Source organism: Clinocottus analis, unplaced genomic scaffold (assembly GCF_023055335.1).
Source record: "Clinocottus analis isolate CAN_PGR_092001 unplaced genomic scaffold, fCliAna1.0.p SCAF_10, whole genome shotgun sequence".
Classification (NCBI taxonomy): domain Eukaryota; kingdom Metazoa; phylum Chordata; class Actinopteri; order Perciformes; family Cottidae; genus Clinocottus; species Clinocottus analis.
Window position 1 is genome coordinate 11,662,411 of NW_027175821.1, and position 26,210 is coordinate 11,688,620.

The 26,210-nt window shown below is 42.7% G+C and overlaps 1 protein-coding gene across 3 annotated transcripts in view; it reads left to right on the forward strand.

Annotated features, from left to right (window-relative positions):
- mid2 (midline 2) overlaps positions 1 to 26,210 on the forward strand; it is a 126,066-nt gene that overhangs the window by 42,083 nt on the left and 57,773 nt on the right. For 2 of the 3 annotated variants that reach the window (XM_068588464.1, XM_068588467.1), the window contains exons 1-2: positions 3,132 to 3,212; positions 23,234 to 24,126. In XM_068588464.1, coding sequence (XP_068444565.1) covers positions 23,290 to 24,126 — 837 coding nt within the window. In that variant the 5' untranslated portion in view covers positions 3,132 to 3,212; positions 23,234 to 23,289. Of the gene's footprint in view, positions 1 to 3,131; positions 3,213 to 23,233; positions 24,127 to 26,210 lie in introns of those variants that run through there. The other variant, XM_068588465.1, reaches the window with a different exon arrangement.

The window sequence follows — 26,210 nt, forward strand, 5'->3', positions numbered from 1 at the left end:
TAGCTCCTCTCATCAATGGGTGAATGATGTCATGTAGTGTTTAAGCGCTTTAAGTGGTCGGAAGGCTATACAAGTACGGGTCCATTTACCATTACAGCGCCACAAATTACTGAGTTCATTTTGAGTACTGGACGAGGCTATGGCTGCCTTCACTACTGCCAGTCGCAAAAATTAGATGTCCACGTGGTCAGTGAGGAAATCTGAGTGAAGACTGCACTGCTGGATGCCTGGGACTGGATCTCAACTAAATCTGTGCAGTCAATCAACAAACCACTGTGTCAGGTAAACTACCTGTTGAGATCCCAAATATTCTCGGTGGGAATTCAAGTTAAATATGTACTTACTCAAAACATGTAGTCAATAAAATGTGTTCTTTTAATACGTTATAATCGCATACAGAAAGTATGTGAAAATTCACTTTCGTTGACAACAAAATGCCATTGCACATGTTTGTCCTGAAACTCTACTTTGGCTTCACAGTAACAAGACTTTCCAGTATTTTTGGTGGAAAAACAAGCCCAGCTGTCAGACTCTTCGACTCATATACAGTAGGGAACGATTTGCACACTGGGACGCCAATTTTGCTGCAGACAGGAAGACAGGGTTTGTCAAAGACGGTGTCCACACACGGTTATCCAGACAATAGAAAGCCTGACTTCTGTGTTTGTAGATGTATTGAATATATTAGCTGAGCGGTAAATGTAGTAAACAGCGAGCTCAAAGAAACAGATAGGTACTTGTTGCGGCTCTTGTTGACAGTTGTAGAGCACAGCTGCTTGTCGGGCCACACCTTATCTGGCACTAATTACCAGCAGCCTACCTACTGCGTTACACCTTCATGCCACTAATGCTTTCCACACTGGAGGCTCATTTGACTCACTGGTAAACTATTAGATTAGAGCTAAAATCAGGCAAAAAAAAAGACCTGACCAGACATGAATCTGTATGGTTCCTGTCCAAGCATGACCCTGAATGGCAGCAGCACTTTTTGCCAGAAAGCTCTATTAAAAACAAATCTCCAAGTCAAACAATAACAATAAAATGAGCAGTGTATATGATTTAATGATATGCAGTGGTGAGGTTTCAGACTGCAACAAACTGAGTAGCCTTCCACTTAACACTTCTTCTTCCAGGTTTGTTGGAGAACTCCCGGGCTTCAGGTAACGTAACATGAAGGTGAAAGGACCCCCTCCAGAGCCAGTGTTTGGTTCATTTGACTCTTTTATGGAGGACCCGCTTCCTATGTGGATATGAAAGACTCATTCCAAGCAAATTTAACAACAATTATACACTAATTATTCAAACTAAACCTTATAAAAAAAGGAAAATATTGCAAGCTAAATGAAAGCAATTTCAGTATGGTGACAGAAATTTTTGACATGATCACCTTCAAGTGCCTTCTCCCACCAAAAGACACCTTCCTGATTCAAGTCAGAGGGATTTATAGCCCGACCCATTGGATTAAGTTGGACCCAATCAGGTTAGATGCAGAGAATCAAAGCATTTTTTTTGAATGATCAGTGATGCCTTAAAAGTGACTTTATAGAAGTTGGTTTATTTGGGCTATATGCATACACACTTCTGCCTTTGATAACCAAGGAAAATTGTTTTGGTATTTGGTAAGGAAATTGACTTTTAAACACAGTTATTACAGTTTGTTGACACGTTATATAGACCTTGTCAGCGCCCTATGTGATCAGTTTTGAGTACCATTTACATTAATATTACATTCATTAGCATACAATTATTACATAACTTACATAGCATCTGTCTGTTATCATAAGGCACTCACAGTTTACCCTCGGGCCACATGCAGAGCAACGCATGGGGAAGAAAAGGTAGTACATGCAGCGTTGGGTCTGACAGATGCAGAGAGCAGCAGCAGCAGCAGCAGCACACAAGAGCAGTCTGCTGGAAAGCTCTGCAAAACCTCTTAACCTCTGCACTGTTCTCAAGCGAACACACACAAACACTCACACACACGCACGCACACACTAAAGCAGCAGAACACACACCGGCAGACACAGACATTCCACCCGCTGCTCAGAACAAAGTTGTCATGATTCTCTGATATATTTTCGGAAGCATTGGGTGTCTCCGGTGTGTGGTATCCTTTAGAAATATGATGGGAATACTACAATAAAAATGTGGGACATAAAAACAACCATTTAAGTAACAGACCTTCATGGAGTAGTATCACACTTGAACAAAAACAAACAGACATCATGGCACACAAATGCAGATAAAATCATGTAATCATCTAATTTATCCAGGAAATTAAAGTGTGATATCGCCATTATTATAAAACAGGTTTGCCCAAGTTTAAATCTATGAATATTTTAATTGCCGCCTTTGGGTCTTTTTTTTTACAATTGAACATAGCATTACCTCCCTGTTTTACTTATTGATAGTAGGCTAATGAACAAGCCATGGCTTTTTAATATCAGAGGCCTGCTTTATTACCCGCAGTTGCATCATTTTCCAGGATAAGAAAACGAAAAGGATTGTGGCCATTAATTGACTCGTCGTGGAGGCTGGAAAACTGCTGCCATGTCCTCTTAAAGTGCCTCTGTGACGGTGGATCGTGACCTCATTGTGTGACCCCAGTCGATTAGATTTTGTTACCAACGTTGCCCTCCGATTTAAAGGTGGCTATCCGATAAACGGAATGAATAAGTGTGACGTGTAATCGACTGCCCCTCCACACATGACTTATTGGGCTCCAGTGACAGCACATCGCTCCAGTGTGGAGTAACGCGGCTCTGACGCGGCTCTATCTGCTGGCTTTTGCTTTTTGTATTGTGTGAGTAGGAGGAGTCGCTTTCCTGTGATTGTCTCTCTCTCTCTCTCTCTCTCTCTCTCTCTCTCTCTCTCTCTCTCTCTCTCTCTCTCTCTCTCTCTCTCTCTCTCTCTCTCTCCCTCCCTCCCTCTCCCCCCTTTCCCTCTCTCATTTTTCCAAAGTTCAGTATTCCGCTCACAGGGCGCTGTCGCTAGCGGAGCGGTGCAGCCGCTGTCTGGACGCACCGGGCGGGTATTTTCTTCTTGTTTGTTGTTGCGCTGTTGTGGACCAGACTTGGAGAGAAGTAGTCCGCTCCAGTATCCCGGGCTCGGTTCAAACCCCGGTCTGTGCCACCTCTCCCGTGTTTCTTTTAACTTCATTTCGGGCTACTTTCAAGATGACAGAAGAAAAGAGAGTTCGGCATGCAAAGCTGGTAGGTGACTGTCTACAACCTTTCCCCGCCGCGCAGAGGTGTCTGGCTCTGGTTCTGCTGCTGGTTCTCCCTCTGCTTCTCCCTCTGGTTCTTCTTCTTACTCTGGTTCTGCTTCTGGTTCTGGTTCTCCCTCGTTCTGCTTCTGGTTCTGTGTGCACTTCAAATACGCCGGGGTGGGAGAGGGTCGCCCGGGAATCGAAACGGGAACCGGTGGTTGTGTTTTCCTCCATCCACTGGCAGTGTCGGGTCTCTTGAACGGTCCAGAATCAAACGACCATGTGTGAAGCGGGCTCCTCCTGGTGTAACGCTCAAACTTGTCTCTCGTGTGTTGTTGTGTGTAAAACCACGCGCAGCCAGTCGCATATGTTGCCATGTATGGACAAGATGTGTGTTGCTGTGTTTCGTGCGCTGCTGAATTGGACCGCAGCATTCTGTGTCTGTAAACGTGGGTATAACATTGGATCAGCTGATTTTTTTTTCACAGAGATCATTTCCAGTAATCTTAGTGAAATTACGTGATGCATGTGTTTTGCTTTGAAGTCCCCTGTAACTGGAGGAGCAAATACGTCCCGGACCCGACAGTGTGTCGGCTCCCCCGCGGCGCAGGGGACTGCAGGTCTGTGGTTGGTATGATTCAGCAGTTAGATTCATGTGTTGCTGTCATGCAAAGAGCATGGGGAACACTTATGTCCCTCTGCTGGAGTTTTTTTTATGATTAGGGTTTTGAGTATGTTCAATATATCCACAGTATTCCAACAGAAAAGAAGTGGCTTGCAATGTTTTGTTTGTAGATTTTTAGGTCCGTCTTTAAAACTTTGTCATTTTGTCTGTATTTTATGATGAGGTACCATTCTAATATTCCTGCACTCTTTGTCAGAGTTTAGATGTCATTTCCTGCAATGTATTTATTTTAGGATTCTTTTAAACACGTCAGTGTCACGTAATGATGATACTTTTGACAGAAATGCAGAGCAGTTGTTACATAGAGTGTTTCCTTTCTGGTCTGCAGCAATAAACACTGACGACAAATATCAAAAACAAATATGCCACTGGGCAACGTCAGAGCAGTAAGCCGGTGCCCCAGAATTAATACCCTGTCAAATTGTGATGAAATGCACAAAGTTGTCAGGAGAGTGTTGAAGTGTCACTGCGCATAAGTCAGCTCATGCAGTGCTGAACTACGTTGTGATGATCCTGCTGAGCTCAGCTGTCAGTGTGAGGAACCCTGCTTGTTGTTCGGCTGCTTTGAATGCCTCTGTGTGCTGAAGTGTTAGCAGCATTAACAGGGAAGATCAGCGCTCTTGTTGAGAGATGAACGGAGCACTTCTTGATGAGTGCGCTGCTTTTTAGTTGACTCTGACCTTTACTTAAATCAGCGACTCTTTGCTGAATCTCAAGTCCTGTTTCTAGATTGATACTCTGCCTCTTTCTCTCTCTCGTCACCATGTTTTTGAGAGAAGAAAAACCCATGACTAGGTGGACTAAGAGCACAAACCCAATCAACCCCGTATGTCCCATAAGTACACTGTAGTAATAGTAGTATTTTCTTTTTGTTGCCATGAAGCCTCAGAGGTGCCCCGTCTCGTGCCATTGCACAACATGGCTCATCAGGCCGATTACACATCAGCACACTCACGTATGATTCCATCTCAAATAACTAGAGCCAATGCTCTGGGCTGTCACTTATACCTTCAAAAGTCATACATTCTCTTTCCTGACTGTCTATCTTTAGGGTTGTTTTCTCGTGGTCTTTTTCTCTCCCTTCCTCCCTCTCATTTCTTGCTTTTCTTGGTTTATCCATGCGTCAATCATCTGTCTTCTTCCTCTCTCCTTCTCCTTAGTCTCTCTTTTCTTTCCCTCTGAAAAATAAAGGGTGCTGTTCCCTGTCAGCGCTGTAAAGCTCACTGCCGCTATATATCTATTTAGTTTGGCGCTTTGTGCGTAAAGTTGCGTCTATTCACCGAAGACAGCAGGGAGATTAAGAGGCAGCGGTGGCTTTAAAGAAATGTTGTTGTCTCATTGAATGTTAATGGTTTGTGGGAGACACATTTAACATTACACAAAGCTTTAATGCTGATGTCCTGCAGCAGTCATGGTCTGGATTGTAAAAGGCGGGTCAGGGGAAAAAAAGTTGCCTTTTAATTTTCCTTTAATGAGAATTGTAAAAAGGAACTGCACAATAAAACATATAATAATAATTACTTTGAAGTTTTTTTTGCAGTGAGTGGAACAATCTGACCATAAGAGGGTGTTAATACCACAACACAGCAGTTCACCAAAACAGCAGACACGTATTTGGTCTCATTTTGTCCTTATTTTCCAAAGTGCTGGTACAAATATCTTTAACAATATCTCTGATAACCCTCTGTCCATCTGTGAGCGTAAGTGACTTGTGTCCTAGCTTCATTATCTTGGTGTCTGCAGGTACTTACTAGATCATACATTATATTGTGTTCCTCACCTTTATTCAAGGTCCTCAAAAGTCCTTGAAGGTTTTTAAATAAAGACGAGTGTTCAGCAGCTTAGAAATAAGCCCAGGTTGGCAGAACTTTTTTCATCTTCAGTTCAGAGTCATACATCTAATTCCGAGTGGCATTAAAAGGTCTTTAAAGTCTATCTTTTACCTTGATGAAACTTTGAAACAGTCTGAAGTTGGCACTGCTTTCAGTTATATGTCAGTACACAACATCGTCTGACCCATCGTCTGGCTTTGCTGTGAATATGCTGCAATAGGTTTCAGTGTTTGTGTTTATTTTTGTGTTATTTAGATTTCTCTGTTCTATAATAGCAGCAATACCCGCTGGGAACAATAGTGATATGTTCGGAGCATTGAAGGAGTTGTCACAGTATCAAATGCTCTTGTGTACTCCTGACATGTGTAAAACAGTTGCCAATGTGTGTGTACTGACAGAAAGCTTCGATCAAAATATATCTAGATAACAGGAACCAACATGGATCTGTAATGAGATCCAAAATAATCAAAAGAGTCGGTATAACATCAACGGAAGCGTGGTTCTAATTATATTAAATGGAAAGTATCAAAACAAGTGGGACACCAGTGATTCCTAGGACTGACATATCCTATTGAACATCTACATGAAAAACAAAAATCACAACTATTGCAGTAAGTAAAGGTGCATAGGGTGAGGCCGTCACAAATAATTGGCAATAACTGCCAACCTAGTTTAGCCTGAGTGGAAGTCAGTGGTGGAGATAAATAAATGCATTCATATTATTGTCATACAAAGACAATATAAATCTCCTTTTCAGTGAAAGAAATGACTCTCTTTTATATCTACAGATGTGAATATTGTGATGCAGGTGACATTATGCATTCAATTTGCATGTGATCGCTGTAGTAATTAGTTATGGAGTGTACGAAAACGGCAACTAACAGATTGCCAAGTTCTTACTAGGGAGCATTCATTAGCAGAGGAAATGGTTTCTATGTGATATAGAATGGATCAAGGAAATGCATGTGGGAGTCGAGGCAAACATGACATAGATGGATGTATGGTGTGACAGATTTCCTCCTGTTTTTGTTTCCAGACTCCTTTGATCTCTTCATTGCACTGAGCAGAGGCATAGCATGTCTCCCGGATACATTTCACACTGCATGTAGATCAGCAAAGAGCAGTCATGCATGTCAACACATCGCCTAACCTCCTCTTTCTGGCAAAAAAAAACAAAAACACTATTAATGAGATTCTATGGTGATGCTGGTTGGGTATTAAACATCCACCTCGCTGCAGCTTGAACTGGAAAGTTCAGACTGGGACTGAGCAGTGGCACCCAGCTGGTCAGCTGGCCAGCAGTGTTATCTGAGAAGAACAGAGCTCACATATAATAAGGAACAGAGAATACATTTGGGAGAGATGCTGAAGAATGCTGTTTCTCTCAATCGATACTTAGTGGATGTTTTCCAGAATAATATCTCACAGCAGAAACTGAGCTTGCGAGATTTTGGCCGTCTTTTGAAGGGAATCTAAACTATGTATGTTATGACCAAAAAATGGATTGTGGGTCCATTTAGTAAGGGAACTTGGGGCAGTGGCAGACTCACTGCAGGTTGCTTACTAATGCAAACCATACTTCAGGCCAAATTCTGTATGATGTCTTCCGTAACATGCAGTGCCAGGAATGGATCACATGATATGAGCCATTGCTTATTGGGTTATAACTTTACATGTGTGGAGTCCGGGATAGCTCAGATGACAAACTGGCAGTGGCGGAGAACATGTCATGGTCCAGGCTCTGAAGGTAAACCAGTGAAAGCCAATAAGCTGCAGGCAGGGGCCCAGCCTTTAGCTCGGGGATACGGGCTGCATGCGTTTTACATTCAACAACCCATTGACCTAGGAAAGAGAAATTGGAAGCCAATAATCCGAAACACATGAAGACTAGAAAACACTAAAAAAAAAAAGGAGGGAGGACAAATACCGCAATAACGTATTTCACCCCTGTCTTTACATTTCTCCTCCTGCTTTTTCACCTCATCTTCTTTTTTTCAGCCTCTCTGTGTCATCGAGCACAGGTGCAAACCTTTTCAGTTGACATTAATGCACTTGTAAAACACAAGTTTCGCGAACATGCCCATAACACGCCCCGTTCCGGTGTCGTAAATAAATGACCATGAGCATTTACTCCAGAGATGTGTCACAAAACAGCTGAATTGGTTCCACAGTTTTACTTCATTAGGTAAAAGGTTTATTGGCTGTGTTCCCCTGGGGTAAAAACTAAATGTCCACTTACTTTGGATGAGATTACACAGCATCACAGCATTGGTGCCATAAGGCTACAATCGAATTGACTGGTATTGCTGCTTGAAGGTGGAGCCATTGGAAACTTAATCAGCCAAGACCCTCTCCACAGCAGATGATGACAACTGCATGTACACAACATTTGACAATTCTAAGGCATTTCAGTTTCTTTTGGAGGTTGAAACACATTTCATTTGAGTTAAACGACATTGAAGGGACGTACTCAGAGGCCTCAACAGGTGAGTCTCAGTCAGTTAGCAGGAAGGTACATTCAGATGCCTAGTTCAATAATTGGAGAGAACAACTTTAAATGAAAATCGGCATTTCCAATGACTTCGACACCCTATTAAAATAATGGCTTGATTTAGTTGTTTGGTTCGATAGTGTTGTTTGGTGATGGAGGAAATGTGTGAACGAGACGAGCTTTAAAAGTGTGGAAAGGCGGAGATGAAGAGACGATATGAATGTAACTTTCCCCGGAGAGTAAACATGAAGATAAGAATCCTCCTTGTTGAGCTATAGTGGGATTTTATCTAAATGAAGCAATTTATTTTGACTTCCTGATTGCCAATAACTTTGTAATCCAATGATCAAGTGTCTTCACAGTCCGTTTGCGTAGCTCAATTGTAATTGGACAGCTTTAACCAACACAACAAAACACACAAATGTAGACAATGTTATGTTGGGGTTGTGGTTAGAACTGAAACAACTTTCAGTGCCATCGCTGCCTCAGCTTGTCCTGTTGCTCTGTCTTGTGCAAAACACACACATACACACACACACACACACACACACACACACACACACGCGCGCATCTCTAAACACTAGGGTCTTAATCCTGAGAATCCATCCAGACATAAGGAAAAGGGAACAGCAACAGCTGAGCTGAGGAGCCGTCCAACCTCAACAGCCAGCTGCCTGCGTACACTCCGACAGCAACACAAGTGTTTCCCATGATCTCACCTGCTGGCACCAGGAGCTCGGGATGAGGTCCTGCCGTCACGCTGCCCATCCCAGAGGTCTCTCTGCCGGGGTAGAGTGTACCACAGCTCCTCTCGCCGGGCTGCAGGAGCCATGGAGGAGGAGGAGAGCTCTGTGCAAAGGAATGGTGTTGTGACCCTGGGGTGAACACTCTTCACATGTGTATTCATCAGGACATGTGTGAGCAGAGTGTTTGTATTTTTTCTTCTTAATCTGAGGATGTTATGTAAGACTCTACAAATGCCTCACACCTAACTTTCTTCACACATCACTGCATTAGAAGATGGTGTTCATTAGTGGACACTTGTTACGATAGCTCTCACTCTCTTTTTTTATGGGACATTTACCAGAGCTCGAATGAACAGCTTCATACACGATGCAGTTGTGATTAAAAAAAAAGAAATAGTGGGATTGGCTGTGCAAGACGGTGGCAGAGAGAGATAAATAACTATAATAAGACGGTTCGAGAGGGTAGGTGTAAACAGGACATGGCGTGAAAAAAGATGTTTGAGCTTCAAGGATGTTTGGAGGATTTTGGGGAGCATTAATAGCCACACAGCAAAGAGTGCACACACACACACACACACACACACACACACACACACACACACACACACACACACAAAGCATGGGGGTAGAGGAGTAGAAAAAGCATGGCTCTTTCCCCGACTTACCCATGCGAATATACATACTTTCATCATACACACTCAGCAGGCATCTTAAAAGAACACCTCTCTAAAAGCAGCTCCTCTCTTGCTGGTTGATTACAGTTACAACGATCTCTCGGAGTCTCTGATATTCTCCAAAGACTCTCTGCTAAACATAGTTCATCCGTCAGTGCGCGCAGGGTGTTATGTTGTAACACTGTTTCGTTCCTTAAAATATCAAATATCTCCACTGAAGTCCAGACCGGTCATTAATGTAGGAGTTCTTGTGAACCTGCCTACAGCAAAAAAAAACCTCTTGGACTGAGCTGTTTTATTTAGTATCCAGGCCCTTGGTTCAGTTCAATATTGATATAGCAAGTAGACGTTGTTAACCCTCACAATTATTCTCTTTGGTTTTGCAGTGCTCTAGGGATGGCTATTTTTAAAATGCCGGCAAGCTATTGTTCTACAACCTATTGATTTGTGTCGGTCTGAGTTGCAGGGCTAAAGGCGGAGGGGGGTCTAAAATCACAAACACAGTTCAAAATGATTTAAAGAGAATGTAAGCTAACTCTATCTCGGCCCAAATAAATTCCATATTTGAATATTGGCTGCTTATATTGAAACGTTTCTGTGATATTTTATTGCTTGCCTTTGTAGTTTCGAGAGACTGCTCGCCACTGAAATGATGTGCTGCGTATTGCTGCAGCATCATTGTTGCTGCAGCTGCAAGCTCAGATCTGCCTTCAGACAGTTGTGTTGTGGTGCGGTTTCCTCTCCCAGAAAGTACACAACGGCAACCTATATTATGTTTATATCAATATTTCACAAAGGGTAGAGAAGTGGGAAACAAAGCAATCCATTATACATCTGCCTGAGCTGAGATTAACAAGATTTCCCATCTCAAGAAGGAACCTAAGAACGTCTATTGGTGATAAATAAAAGTAATCGAACAAATAGAGCTACAAGCCTTGGGCATTTGGAAGCATGGAGCCCGCTGAGCCAATCGAACCGCAGCCAAGGAAAACAATGGCTCATACTCCCTCCTCCCCCCCTGAAGGAAATGCCAAACATTACAGTGCTGTATAAATAGAAGGCTCTGACTTTGTAGAACGAGAGCGTGAGATAGAGGACAGGAACCCCCTCCCTGGGGTCACACCGATGAAGGTCTCCCACTTCTCACTTTATTGCTTTCTTTGTTTTTCTCTCTCTGGGCGTGTGATCTATTTTGGAGCAGATTTTCTTTGACCTCCCTGTGTTCTTTCACCTACCTTCCTTACTTGTGTATTTTCTATCTCCCTCTCTCTTCCCCTGGCACTTGGTCAAAATGAATTACTGAAAGGCCCAGTAACACGTCACAAACACGTCCTGCTTCATTAACGGCACCAGCATCATCCACAGTTGAAGTGGCAAGTGGCCCTCCTGGGTGTGTTATGTTTTGATGCAAGGTGAATGCTGTCCTTAATGCAGGGCGGCTTTTGTTTCATGGCTTTTGGTCAAGCAGCTCTTTCTCCCGCTGACAGCTCGGTGCAGTTCAGTTCAATCTGAGGGGTATGAGAAATGTCCCTCTGCATCTGCCAGTGTGAGGGCACACATGGTCCTACAACGTGCTGCATGAGGTGCGGGAGTAAAGCCTTTTGCACCGAGACCACCGGAGCTGGAATGGAAAATCAATCTAGGGATTAAAATTTTGAAACGTCAATTTTATTTTGTCATTTCACACTTGTTTTTTTTTTTTTTTCCCCCATTGCACCTTCATTTGGAAAGGGAGGGAGGGAGAGTCTTCCCTAAAACGAGGTTAGTTGCTTCTGCTGTGTGTAATGAGTTTACGGATGATTCAGCAGAGACAACTCCAACAAGTCTTTCATCTGTACTATCTTTTTGTATCAAGCGTAAAAATGTATTTCCCTTCGGCTGAAAGTCTGTGCAGACAGTTTGGAAGATTGAGCCCCAGCTGCCGCTGCAGATTTCGGGAGCTGCATGCACATGGGCAAGTTTGCATACATATACACAAGACACTCATGTTTGCCACCAAACCATTCTGTCTTTCGCTCTTTGTTTTTCTTATCAACACGAACTGGCTGAATCTGTCGCTGCGTGAGTGTCTTTCTTCCTGAGACATTTAGATTTTTATCTTACTGCGATGAGGAGGAACAATGTCCAAACTCTCATCATTTTCTCGTCGAGAAATCCATTGTTGTAGCACAGCATAAATGTTTCTTAATAAGGACAGTTGTCATGTGAGCAGTCAGGATTTGTTAATGCTTTTGAGACCTTCATATTGACCTGAGTATCTGCCTTCTCCAGAATCAATACCGCCAGCTTGGACAACGTCTTTTGCTAATACTGTTTGGCAAGCTACTGATAAAGTGGCTGGCACTTTATGGGTCGGTTAGCACCAATACGATGCATTGAAAGACGTCAGCTGTTTTTCACACCGGGAAAACTTTTTAGGAATATATCGTCACTCTTTAGCTGAGGGCCATTGTTTGACAGTCTTCCAGTCTAATATATGTGTACTGGATGTGATTTCCCACTGAATAGAACCTCTTTCTGGAAGCTGAAAGTGCTGTTTATATGGTTCGTAGATTGCTTTTCCACACTATGTGGATCACATTTGCATATATATAGAAAACACCAGTAAAAGGTGAGCCATTAACTTGGCGCCATGCTCTTGTATACACATATATGCAAACACAATGATGGAAATATTGAAACATGTAAGCTGATTTGTCAATTGTAAACAAAAGCAAGTTTTGTTTTCTGCAAGGCAAGACTATATATTTCTTATATATTCGTTCTGCAGTGTGTGTCATCAATACATGTTGTGGAATCGTTTTGCTCCAAAATATTAGTTATGAAGGAGTTCTGCTTAGTCATGGAAAATGTAATTAATATTGTATCTCATGGATGATGATCAAAGTGAAATGTCTTTGAAACTGTTCAATATTTGTGTGCGAGCATATGTTTGAGTTTTAAGAGGCCAGAAAGTATATCTTAAAGTTTGAGATTGCGGGCAGCAAAGCAAGAAGACAATGTTTTTTTAATAAGAAACATGATTCTGAATCCATGTTTCCTGTCAGTTTTAAACTAGTCGCATATCTGAGCCCTGTAAGAAAAATATTTAAAGAGAGAAATAACTCTATACCGACCAAAATGTATGTCCAAGCCTGATTTCCTGGGTCAGCAGTTCACACCCCGAACTCTACACTGAGCTGGAAGCCTACTGACCAATTACATGTTTGCCTTTGTTGACAGTTTGTGGTAACTCTCGTCTGTTCTCCTTTGCTCTTCATCATTTCCTCCCTCCAGCATGCTCAGCCATGTCTAAATATCTAATAAGCTGTTCTGCCAACTTTTGATCCCGGGTTTGTTCTCACCTGGGCAAATGCACATGAATAATGGAAGCTGCATGAGGGGAGGAAGGGGCATGGTTGCTACTCGGTGTTGTGTTGAGGCCTGATAAGGCTCCCCACCGCTGCAAAAGAAGCCTCAGAGAGCTGATGAGACGCTGTCTGACAGTATTAGCTTCATTACCCACAGGCTGCCAAGCTGGAACAGGCAGATGCATTAAGTGGAGGGTGAAAGAGAGGAGGAGGTGTGTTCTACTCACTGTCACAACCCTGTGAAAATCTAATTTCATTCGGCTTTCATGTAGCCTATAAATGTAATAAGCCAATTAGCAAGTCTGGCTTGGCCTTGCGTTTGACAAGAATTGATTGTTTATTTCATTTCCAGTGTCTTGCATCAGCAAATGTCCTTCACACAAAAGAGCCCTCACCAGCACTGGTGATAGGCAGTGAAAAGCATGTAAAACAAATCCATCTATAAAAATGGATGTGGCGTTCTGGAAAGTCAGACACCCAGTGTCACCTCCAGTGACACCCCTGGGGATTCATTTGGGTCTGTATCAATAGACACCAACACATTATTCCAGATGCACAATCACAGCTACTAATAGAGGTGCAACTATCACTTTTCCTTAGTTTTAAAGTTGGGTGAAATTAACACATTTTAAAATCAGGTTAAAATTGAAGAAACCACTTTTTTTTATAAGAGTATAATGACGATAATTGTTGTCATGTACTGTATTAATTGTTTATACATGAAACAAGATGTCTATGAATATATGATTAGTACCAAAACTTACTTTGGATGACATCCAAAACATAAATAACTGGACCAACACACCAGTTTCCTACTGTGCCAACGTCATTCGTGCAGCGTTTCCTTGTGCCGTTGTGTGTTACATAATATTAGAAGTTTCCATGAGATCCACTGAGGTGAACTGAGATAACTCGTCCCCAGAGTCCCAGCCATGTTTTCCCCATCAGAAGCGAACATTTGTAACCAAGGAATGGAAAAGCTAACTTGTACAGTGAGTCACAGTTCTGCTTGCTGCCTTTTTAAAACGGCACTGATGTGGTGGAAGAGAGCAGGCTGACCTTGAAGACTGTCAGAAGCTTGCTATGCAACTGAAAAAGGGGCTAATGTTGAAAATATTGTATTTTAAATGTGAACTGTTTCCCCTAAAAGGACTATTTCAGGCAGCTTGAGACTAACTCATTTTGAAACACATACATAAAATAAATTAATTGTTGAATGAATTTGCAGTGCAGTGGTTGTAGATGTGTCCTTAAACAGACCAAGCCTAACTTAATGAAACAAATATATAAGAATTGAGCAACATATCGCCTTAAGATGGATCCAAGTGCAACCTAACATTGTAGATTTATTTTGAAATTGGTTTTGTCATAAGAGCTGTCTCCAGTGTAGCAGTGAGAGGGTTAAGCTTAAACCAGCCTGCTCAACTGCACTGAATGTGAAATGGAAACACCGGCTTGGCCGCATTACTGTTTACATTCTATGAATAGGAATCACATGTTTGATGAAACCAGACCGCTCTGTCTTTTCCTGCCTTTCTCTCGCTCTCTCTCCGCAGCCTGAGTGAGAGAGAGGGAGAGAGAGAGAGAGGAAAGACTGGGCAAGTGGAGGCGGTCGGAAGAGTGAGAGTCGAGGAAGAAGAGAGGAAAAGATGAAGGGAGACGGCGAGAATGAATTTGGTGGCCATAAGAAAACCTGGCTTGTTTATCATATGTTGAAACCTTTTTTTTAATCCCATGAAACGGCAGCATTGAGACACATGGCTCCTTTCAAAGATTGCACGGAAATGTAACACAACAGGCTAATGGCCTCCTTGATCCCACTCAAAGACTCACATGTACAGTTTGGTGTCTTCTGGTCAATTTGAGGTTCTCTCATTTCCTTTTTCCAAAACCATACTGTAGTCTGTTAGTGTCTGGCAAAACTCAGCATTTCTTTTCCTGACATGTAACCTATACTTATGCGTATGTTTCCCCCCCAATTGCTAAAATAAATTGCCTTCCTAAAAAGTGCAAGCATTCCATGCACTCATGTGACGAAATTCTGCTGAATTCACTTCAACAATGTCCCATTTCTTTCTGATTTCAATGCTCCGCTAAGGTGATTATGGTAAATGCCATGTTTCAGAGCTGCATAGTTATGTTTGCTAACATGGCCACTAATGAAAGTGCTCATACAGCAGTGCAGTGTTCGTCATGTTAATGCGTGCACCCTTGATTAGTAAATGTGCCTCAGCAAAATGTCTGAGTGTCTGGTCTGTACTTTAGCAACGGGCAGTCTCTGTGGGGCGATGTGTGCTGGCTCCAGCGATGGTGTTTTGTTACCTCATAAAGTAATGAATGAAAGCACCTTGTTTTAGAAAGGCGCAGTGCGACGCAGAGAGAGGAATTAAGCCGCCATCTTGTCGGGCCATATTTGAACATATTCCTGCTCTATAAACATTTCAAGCACACATTTAAATTTTTTTCTTCAAGGCGGCGTTTAAATAAGTAATGTTTGGGTTGGGAAGCAATGGATTACATGGAATGGTGTTACGTAATTAGTACAGTATACCACGTGCATGCACGCACAATGCAACAAAGATGGACAGACATGTATTCTGCAGCAGTTTAGCAAGGCAGCCGTCACACACAGATAGCTGGTGTGGCCCGTGTTAGTGGAAACAATCTTTTCAATGCGGGGAAATCTGGCCATTGTCTTGTATGTAAAACAGAAAGGAGGAGCAAAATTCCAAGTTATTTGCAAAGTACTGGGGGTTTCTCACTTTCCCGTTCATCAAAATTATTTGTTTTTCTGAGAGGCATCCCACTGCGAAAAGACAGTTTGGAGGAAATGAATGGACAGCTTCACATTTCTGGTCCAGCAAGCTTAACTAATACAGGAACATTTGCAAAATGTCCCTTTCGGTTAATTTAATTAAATTCATGTAGCTACTGTTGCTGCTTCATGTTAAAATCAGGCACTAACTTGCCAAATGATTTTTTCTGCTTTATGGACAAAATAATGGCAAAATGTCAGCGTTTCTTTGTCTTTATTTGCATATTTAGTATTGAGGTAATCCAAAAGCATGGAAGGTAATCAAGTTACGCTACTTTAATACTGTGATACCTGGATTAGGTTACTGAATAACAGGTTATTGTTTTGAAAAATATTTTTAAAGTAAACCTCCCCTGGTTATGTTTTAGAATTTTAAGTTAGCGAGCTGGCGGACACAGCCTTTAATTTGTTATGAGCATCTTTATTCTTTTGCCCGTTTGGACATACAACAGGTCCGTAGCAGGTTGAGGTCACAGACTACAGGCTTGTCTGTTGAATAGCATCTGTCTTTGTTCAGCTCTGAACCGCTGGAGAATAAACCTGATGGCTACAATGATTGCTGCTGGCCTTCAAAAGACCCTGAGCAAACAACTATTGTGTGAGTGCACACTGGGGTTAAAAAGGTCAACCAAACAGTTCATGATCTGACAGTTCAAATGTAATGTTTTGGATAAAATACAAAGATTGAGATGAAATACCAGTTAAGTGAAGCGTGCATGTTTCTCTGGACTATTTGTTGATAATATCCGTCATCCGCCACAAACTAAAAACACATCTATACCTTGAATAAAAAAAATAAAAACACTTTAATAGTAATTGAATGGCACTTACTTATTCACAGAACTTTGTAATTTGGCTTTCTTGAAGAAATATTCTTGCTTTCTTGATTCTTGTTGAATTCTTCTTGTATGTCGCTTTGAATAAAAGCCTCAGCTAATTGAAATATAATGTAAATTGTTTTAAAGAGTAGTTTGAATTTTTGGGAAATGCAAAGTCAGTGAGAGACAAGTCAGATGAGAACATGGATACTACGCTCATGTCTGTACTGTAAACGTGTAAAAAAATAAAAGTTGCTTCTGGCTCACTCGGCATAGCATAAGGACTGCAAACAATGTAAAACATCTGGACTGGCTCTTCTCAGAAGATTACAAAATGTAAGATCATTAATTAGTATCCCTTTTGTTTCATATGTAAAAATTAAAAGTGTCACTGTGACAAGCCAAACCCTATTCTCGTTCTAGGCTACGGCTTCACCAAACAGCTCTTTAATCAGTTTGTTGAAACTGTTTGTTTCAAAAGTAAAGTCTCAATTTCTTTTCACCCACTGCCAAAAGGCACATTGCTTCAAAATATAAATGTAACCGATGAGAAGTGATATCATTTTCCCATAATGACAATCCAAATTTATATATATTTTTTTTTCTTCCAGCTTTAACGTGTCTCAGGTAGGAGAGTGTGACAATATCTGAAGGTGTGTTTTCCCAATCCCCTGGAAAATGAAAAAGTCCGACCCCCCGCTGCTCTTGTTTACTGTATTGCTCTCCGGAGCCTTAAACCTTAACTGTGTGATTTTCTGCTCCTCTTCCCTTGAGGTGATAAGCCTATGATTGACAGCCTCCAGTGAGATGGATAGATTCCAGTTACACTCAGAGAACAGAGAGTCTAGTGCTGATGGAGAGTTTGGGTGGAGGTGGATGAGGGGTGGTACAAACACCGTTAATCTGACAATGAAAACCGCCGACTCACTGTAGATTCTCAGTGTTGAGGTTGAGTCGGTTGCCACTGATGGGCTGCTGGTGCTGGAGTGACCACAAACTCAAAGTACAATTGTTTGTGTGTGTGTGTGTGTGTGTGTGTGTGTGTGTGTCAATGTGTTTGTTCAGGTTAGGGAACCACACATGGATGTGTGTGCATACATGCACCTTGTTGTTCATACCTGTATAATCCACCTCACACTGAGGCATAGCCTCTCCTGGAAGTAATCTTGTATTCTGCTTTCTACCCAGGGAATGAGTCTCTTTGATAGATGTCTAACATCTGGCTCTGGTTGCACCTCAGCACGTCCTTCGTATCTTTGAAGTTAAATGTTTTCAGTAAACGCTGGCTGGCTTGGGCCCTTCTGTGTAGGGTTTGCATGTCTCCACTGTGTCAGCGTGGTTCTTCTCCCAGGTTCTCCGGCTTCCCGCCAAACACATACATGCAAATTGTGTTAATTGTTGACTGAATCATCCGTTGGGTTCTGAATGTGAACGTGAATGGTTGTCTGTCTGTAGATTAGATTAAATGTACATGAGGTTGTGAGTGATAGTACACTTCATCGTTGAGAATATATGAATCTTAGAATGTATGGGAAAAAGGGATATTTAATCAATGTAACCCTAAAACCTGTTGACAAATGAATAAAAGGATGTAGGTGCAAATAGGGTCACCAACATACAGGAATGCAAGAATCTGCGCTTTTGTGCGCTTGACAATGCTCCTTTAAAATGAAGTGTAACTGCTTCACTGGGAGGGTGTCTTTAGTTCAGAGGTCTCGGTGTGGTGCTTTGTTTCAATCAGCCCTTCATCCCAACATCATCAAGTGTCCATTGAGATCCCGTTTTGGCTCTGCAGCTGTGCCACTGCAATTCAGGGGGGAGCAATTCAGCTTTTACAAGTGGATTGTTTATACAAGGATAATCATCTTTGTTCCACAAATGCCTTTTTTCTAAACTGATGCATGCGTCAACAAAATGAATTAATACACATGCAAGTATACACCCAGAGGACTGTGTAACTGCTTTTAAATGAATTTTCTCTTTCATTGTGTTGATGTTTGCAAGATTACAGAATTATACCAACTGTGACATCAGTGTTTTCTATTTTGGGGCATTCTCCAAGGTCATGTCTCATAAACTGTGAGAGGAATTCATTACTGCTGCTTATTGGATATAATTGAAGCCTTAACGCAATTCTTCATACACATGCAATCGATATAAATGCAGTCACGCTGGGCCCTTGCATTGGGCAGCAGTTTGTCAGCGCCCTTCGTGGCCTTTAAAATGTGGCCCTGCACAGAAGCAAGGGAGCTGCTTGATTGTGTTTCAGACCTGGCCAGCCATCAGATGCATGATTGTAAGCTGTGCTGTACTACATTAAGCTCATACAAGTCCCTATCAGCAAAGCAAACACATTGGGTTTTTGACTATTCCTAAAGTGTGAGACAAACCACAATCAGTGTTCTACTTTTGGGGTGTCAGACTTGAATACATTGCCGTCTCAGTCATCAAAGCCATCGGCTGAAAAGGCTTTCTGTGTGTGGATGTGGACATGCACCTGTTCAAAGGATGTCAAAGGCAAAAGTATGAAACGTAAGCCGATTAGAATTCACAGTCTGTTATGTGGGCAGTAAAGAAAATTATTTATTTAACACTGCCTCTTCAGACAGACTAATGTTGAGTTGTTGTTTTTCATCTGTTGGTAAAAAAAAGAAGCTTTGAATGAGACCTAAGAATCTACATTAATCAGCACCACAAAAGATCAGAGAGTGCCTCACAGCTGTGTGTGTGTGTGTGTGTGTGTGTGTGTGTGTGTGTGTGTGTGTGTGCGCGTGTGTGCGTGTGTGCGTGCGTGCGTGCGTGTGTGTGTGAGATTGTGCGGTTTGGTTTGTGGGCAGTGCACCTGTGTGCGTATGCCTGTAATTTAAGTGTGCGTGCGTGTGTGTGTGTGTCTGTGTGTGTGTGTGTGTGCTTTGGTTTATGGGCACCTGTGTGAGTGTGTGCTTGTGATGTGTGAGTATGTGTGTGTGTGTTTTCTCAAGCACCAGCTCAAGCTGTTCTCCTTCCAGATGGGACACTTCACCTTAACAAGAATGGCAGATGAAAAGAAGCAACGAGACAGAGAGAGTTTGTGCTTGTAATGTACGGCTCTGCCTGTGCATGTGTATTTTGTGTGTGTCTGTGTGTCTATGTGTCTGTGCGAGCCTGTCAGAAGATGAAATGCCTGCACCATGTAGTTGGCGTTTTAGTCCCCAAGTGGCTAAGCCGGCATTGTCTCCCCAAAGTGCCACAGCTAAAGTGTAATGTGCCTGGTGATGGTGTGTTAAAGCTCAGTGTTAATTATAACACCAAGCTTCGTTAAACACAGTCACATAGACATGAGCGTAAGCGGCACTGTTGGGCTCGGTCCGAGGGAATAAAGGGAGTCTGATTCAGTCTACAAATCCAGGATGAGGGTCATGGACTCATCTCTGTTGATGAGATGAGCTTCATAATTGAGGGCGTTAGTATTCCATTTCAGTTTCTGTCAATATAGCTGATTGTTTTCTTGTTGTGATTCTGCTGTCTTGACAGTTGCACAATCCCACAGCATATTTACTGTGATGATATACGGTTTATTTCTGTTAGTAAGACGGGAATCAAGGGATTTGTGTGACTTCCTTTGTTTTCTTTTTCTAATACTTATGAACAGAGGCAGGACTTGAAAATGATTCAAGTGCAGAAGCAAAAGTATTAATTCACTTGAATTTCCAACTTGGTGATCGTTTATGCTACTGAGTAAAAGATTTTGTTCTTTGTTGCATTATTTTGAGCTGATTCCAGAGTCACTTGCACATGGTCCGATGACCTGATGATCTTGAATCAGTGCGCGTCCTGAGAGTCTTAATGAATGTGGGCCTTGTTTCCTGTTGTTGACGTCTTCCACTGACCCAGCAGTCATATACAGCTGGCCTGTTTTTCAGCACAAAGCTGCTCTCAGTGACATAGAACTTCATTCTTGGAGGAAAATATTGCTTGCACTCAGTTAAGTAAATAAAATACTTAAAAATGTTTTAGCACCATTTATTCGTATATTTGATTTGTTGTTGACATTATCAAAATGTATATATCCTATTATAATTTGTCTTGCTGGATTAACTGCAATGTTTTCTTGGTGAGACGTGAAGTATCCACCAAAAAATGGCTGCAGATTGAATAAAAATGACAGACTGGAGACTCGAGGTTTGTTAGAAGTGTTGTTGTCTGTTGTCTGTACCTTGAGTTGACAAGCAGAGGGGCCAGTCGCCTTGATGTCATCAAAAGGTCTTAAAGGTTGTCCTTGACTCTGCTCATCACCTCCCCCCAAATCCTGTTAGGTCATTCCCATCCGCCTGCCTCAAGTTATCAACTCTCTGATACAGTGAAGATAAATAAGTCCTGTTTTTGGCGTGATGAAGCTGAACCGCATGCTTGCTCGTTCTGTGGTTGCTCGCCTCTGATCTCTCTTTATCACTTCCACAGCCAGGCTGTGCGATAACAACCACATAAAGCATCTGATAAATAGCAGCCCAGTTCATGTTGGGTGAGGACTCTATATACACACAGCTTTCTCATAGACATAGATAATACCGCTTGTTTATGTACACTCATATACGGCCTCACACACACAGTACGACGCCTTACATCAGCATAATATCTGCATGATTGGATGTGAGAGGTTATTTGTTTCTTTTCCAGATAATGAACTTTATAAAGAAGCTGCTGCATCCATATAACTACTTTCCTCAGTTGAGTGCCGTTCCAAGCACTTAGCTGCTGCTCAAATCATGTTTGCTTTGAACACAGCTCAGTGTCGAGGCATGGTTTCTTCTGCAGCAGAAGGGAGGAGACTTTTGTTACTGCAAATGAGTTTGAGCCTTTGAGCTCTGTTTCCGTATAGTCCTGTCTCCAGCTTGTACTTCGCCGGTTTCAGAGATTATGGGAAGTTGTGTAGTTCTCCATGCATCTGAATTCTTCCGACCGAGTTATGAAAGTGCCACAGCACAGTAGTGTTATTACACGTGAGCTGTAGGTAGCAAAGCTAAATCAATGTACATTAATATTCAAAATATTCAAAATAAAAGCACAGGTTTATTTTTGCCCCTGCAAAGACCAGTGACTTACTGAAAACGGCTCTGACACCATTGTTCTACGAGGTGCCGATGTCACGACTTAAAAACTATTGGCAAATGCCCCGGCATCTCGTCGAATTAGTGGCAACTGCTGAGAGATTTTGAAAAAATATTGCCGGTCAGGCCAAAACTGCGAGATGTTGATCAAAAATGAAATGCGGACTGTGAACTTGCATTGAAATTGCTTGATTTTGAGTTATCAGTCTTGGAAAACCAGGAAGCTGAATAAATGGGAGCTGGATAAACCTACTGATGAGCACCATTATGCACACTGGAGCTCACTCGAATCATTTCACTTCCGTATTTTGAAATTGTGTCTTCAGTATTTCAAAATAGTTTGTGAAATTTGTGTCTGCTTTCCTTTTCTTGATAGTTTTTCACCTGTGAGTCACACATTTTATTTGTGTCTGATCGTAGTCATGTACACAATCCACTATCTAAATCCCAGAGGTCACTCACAGAAGTTTGAACTAAGTCCTGAAGTCCTTTTGATTAGCCATAACCAGTAAAACCCAGTCATATGTGAATCCTGCATAACTGGTGCAGAGGGAGACAACGGCAGTCTTTCAGGAGCAAACGTTACGAAACTAATGAAATTATCATTGTCAGCCATCTGGGGTCGTGCAGTTTAATACTGTAGTTTCACGGTGCCTGCTTTGTTTCTTTAAAGTGATAGAGAGCCACTGAAAGCTGCACCACTATACAACTGAATCAGTGAGTGTGGGGTTATTGGTGATTTCTCATGTCAGTGGTTTTAAGGCCACCCAGACAGCTTGATATGTAGGCTACAGGGTGCTGAGATGTGAGGGGGCAGAGGATCTGAAATCAATCTTTGCGGATATCTCAGGCTCCATTTTCACTACCCCACTTGAAATTGTTGTTGAGATCATGCTTTAAAGGTTTAAATGTCCTTGGGAGTGTTTATTGCTTGATAAGTCAAGCTGATCTTACCGTGGAAGCCAGGCATCAGCGGGAGAAAGGGACCTGACAATGAAATGTACGAGAAAGAATATAAAGTTTAAAAAATGTAAGGTGAAGAGTCCTTCTCTGCTTAGCATCTGTCTCTCTTTCGCTACCATGCTCCTCATGCCATTTATTAGTACTTCCCTACTACTCAGTTAACCTTCATCACCCCCTGGCCATGAAGTCGTTCCTCTTCTTCTGACACAGCTCTGCAGGAAACCTTACGTGTTAACGGATGCAACATGGAAGCCCAGCCTGCAGTTCTGAAAGCTGGGCAGCTGATGTATAATAGTAAAAGAAAGTGTGTGTTAGTGATGTTTCTGCTGATGCTGCACCGGCCAGTCCGTCTTTCCTGAAGCCAGTAGCTCATAACTGATTCAGTTAAAATCATAGCTAGATGAATAGAAATATTAATGAGCTGCCTCCACTTTCCTCTGTTGCATTTGATATGAAATTGCCAGGCAAAAAAAGTACAGTAAAGTTGAAGTGCTTATTGTAATTACGGGACTACGTAATGTGTAACAATAAATTCTCATACATATATCTTTCTTCTCAATGCAGGTGATCTGCCAGCTTCTGTGGGTTTTGATGTCACCTATAGATTGGTTCAACTGAAGATGGAAACACTGGAGTCTGAGCTGACCTGCCCGATCTGCCTGGAGTTGTTTGAAGATCCTCTGCTCTTGCCCTGTGCCCACAGCCTGTGCTTTAACTGTGCCCACCGCATCCTGGTGTCTCACTGCTCCACCAGCAAGCCCCTCGAGTCCATATCGGCCTTTCAGTGCCCCACCTGTCGTTACGTCATCACGCTGAATCACCGCGGCCTGGAGGGCCTTAAGCGCAATGTGACGCTGCAGAACATCATTGACCGCTTTCAAAAGGCCTCCATCAGTGGCCCCAATTCCCCCACGGAGAGCCGGCGCCTGCAGCCGCAACGGCCCTACACCGCCACCATTAGCGGTACAATAGCTGGGACGATTGGCGGCGGCGGCGGCGGCGGAGGTGGTGGCACAAGTGGAAGCAGCGCCCGCGGCAGCCCGGCCACTTCCAGCCACTCCCACCCGCACGCCAACCACACCAATCACACCAACCACACCAACGCAAACCACAGCCCGGCTGTTGTTGCGAAGATGGATCCGCGCATCAGCTGCCAGTTCTGTGAGCAGGATCCGCCGCGTGAGGCCGTCAAGACGTGCGTCACGTGTGAGGTGTCGTACTGTGACCGCTGCCTCCGCGCAACACACCCAAACAAGAAGCCGTTCACCAGCCACCGCCTGGTGGAGCCGTTGCCGGACACTCACATCCGCGGCCTGACCTGCCTGGAGCACGAGAATGAGAAGGTCAACATGTACTGCTTGGTGGATGACCAGCTCATTTGTGCCCTCTGCAAGCTGGTGGGGCGCCACCGCGAGCACCAGGTGTCCTCGCTCACTGAACGCTTTGATAAGCTCAAGGTTAGTCCTCGTGTCCTTTTCAGTTTACAAAGCATGCGATAGTGTCATATCAGCAACAGTGTCTTTGTGCTGCTCCTGTAATAGGTTGTTTGACTTCCGTGTCACAGAACCAAGGTAAGTCACCATCTGGAACAAGATTTGATTGAAAAGGGCTTATGATTAACTGTTGAGCTTGGGAGCTTATTGCCATTCTCACAAAGAGTTGTTTCATTTATGGCCTGCAACATTGAGTATGATATCTTTGTTTGCAGTTTGCCAAACAGCAAAATCTTTAATCCATCCATTCCTACCATGGGGATGTTCATTCTGTGCATTTCTGTTTACTATGAACTTTCAGCACTACCAGAATTGCATCATACACACTCACACCAGCCTTTGTTTAGCAAGAAGGACAGAAAGACAGATGGGGAACAGAACGAGTGAGAGAGACAATTGGGATGGTGTGCTGGCGAGAAGGGCAGAGAGAGACGGAGAGCAATAGGGAGGCCGTCATTATAATAGTCGATGAGCTGGCATTCCCTCTGGCCACTGAGCTTTCAGAGGCTCTGCGTAAAGTCCAGGACTGCTGAATCAGGGTGAAACACAAAAGAAAGAGGCACTAACTGGAGCTAATTCCACCACTAAAGACCTAAAGCAGCCAGTCACATCAGCTGGCATGAAAACTTTTAGCACAAATGTGTGCGTCTTTGGTGTGTTTACATACCTCTTCGTGCAGCCTTTATCCAAAATATACAATTATCACAGAAGCTTGCAGTTTAACAGATTTACACAAGCATAACTCAAATTAATTGATTATTTAAGTCCCGGTCCCCAGGGTGCAAGAATGTTGCCATGGTTTGATTGACATGGTGTCAAATGAATGGCATTGAGTGGCAATGAAAACAAAAACCACAGAGATCAAATAGATACTTGAGAAAGCACTACATTGGCGGTTTTAGGGTCTCATCTGGAGAAAAGTGTGTGTTTGTAAGGTTAAAGTTATTTTTAACAAAGAAAATAAATCCTAATGTTCTCACATTTGGTCTTTTTTCCCTTTTCACTCTACGTTACAAAGTTGTTTGTGTGAGAACGGGCTAGCAACGTTTCCAGAGACATTGTTAACATTCCATGTACAGCAAAAACCCATCACATTGTGTGATTCAGTGAAAATGCAATCCCAACCTCTGTATTATTTATGATTTCTGCTACCAAAACTTTTTGGCTCTCACTTTCAGTTTTGCATCAGTATGTCAGCAAAGTTCCACCTGCTCAGCACCTCACATCGACTTACCCACTGGAGCGCAGAGGTTATTTTCACTGGCATTTATCCTTTTTTTTATTTTTTACACCTCCCTGTTTCTGCCAATGCCTTCTCAACAGACTGTGAGAGAGTTTACTGTAAGTAGCTCACTAGCCCTCCCTCTTTCCTCTCCGCTTCATGGCTGGCTGTGGTTCTTTTGAACGTTCCCCAGCCAAGGCTTTGAACTTGCTTGACTTTGAAATCCCCAATCAACCCCAAATCTGGGAGGAGACCAGCTCCAGTCCAAGCTCCAGCTCAGCTCACCAGTGGCAGTGGCAGCGGCAGCTCACTTATAATCTTCTTCTCACTCATAGCAAGGCGAAAGAGAGGAAGTCCTATTTGTGCATAGCTAATCATGGAAGATGTAGGTCAAAAAGGGCTGAGTGCGTCTACTGAATTCTCCTTTTTCTCTGCATCTTTGTAAGACTAGTATTTAGTGATCGCACTCTTGGTTGCGTTTTCAGTCATGTGTAACTAGGTTATTAATGACTTTGATTCTGCAATGCCACATTCAGGTCTTCTAATTGGCCACACGTCAATTCTGCTTAATAAATGCACTCAGTAGCCTCTGTTTGACCCCGCTTCACTCCATTTGATCTTTGACCTCTGAATTACCCTTCAGACTATTTCCTCTGTCTGCTGTGCACGCCGGGAGCTACTTTGTCACTAAATGATTGCTCACATTAAGGGGAAGGTAAGCTTCCCTTGAGCGAGGAGGTTGGATATTTCAGGGAAGAAAATGCCAACAAGTTCAGCGCAGTAAAAGAATGTGCCACAGCTGAAACTGCAGGGAAGTGAGTCAATT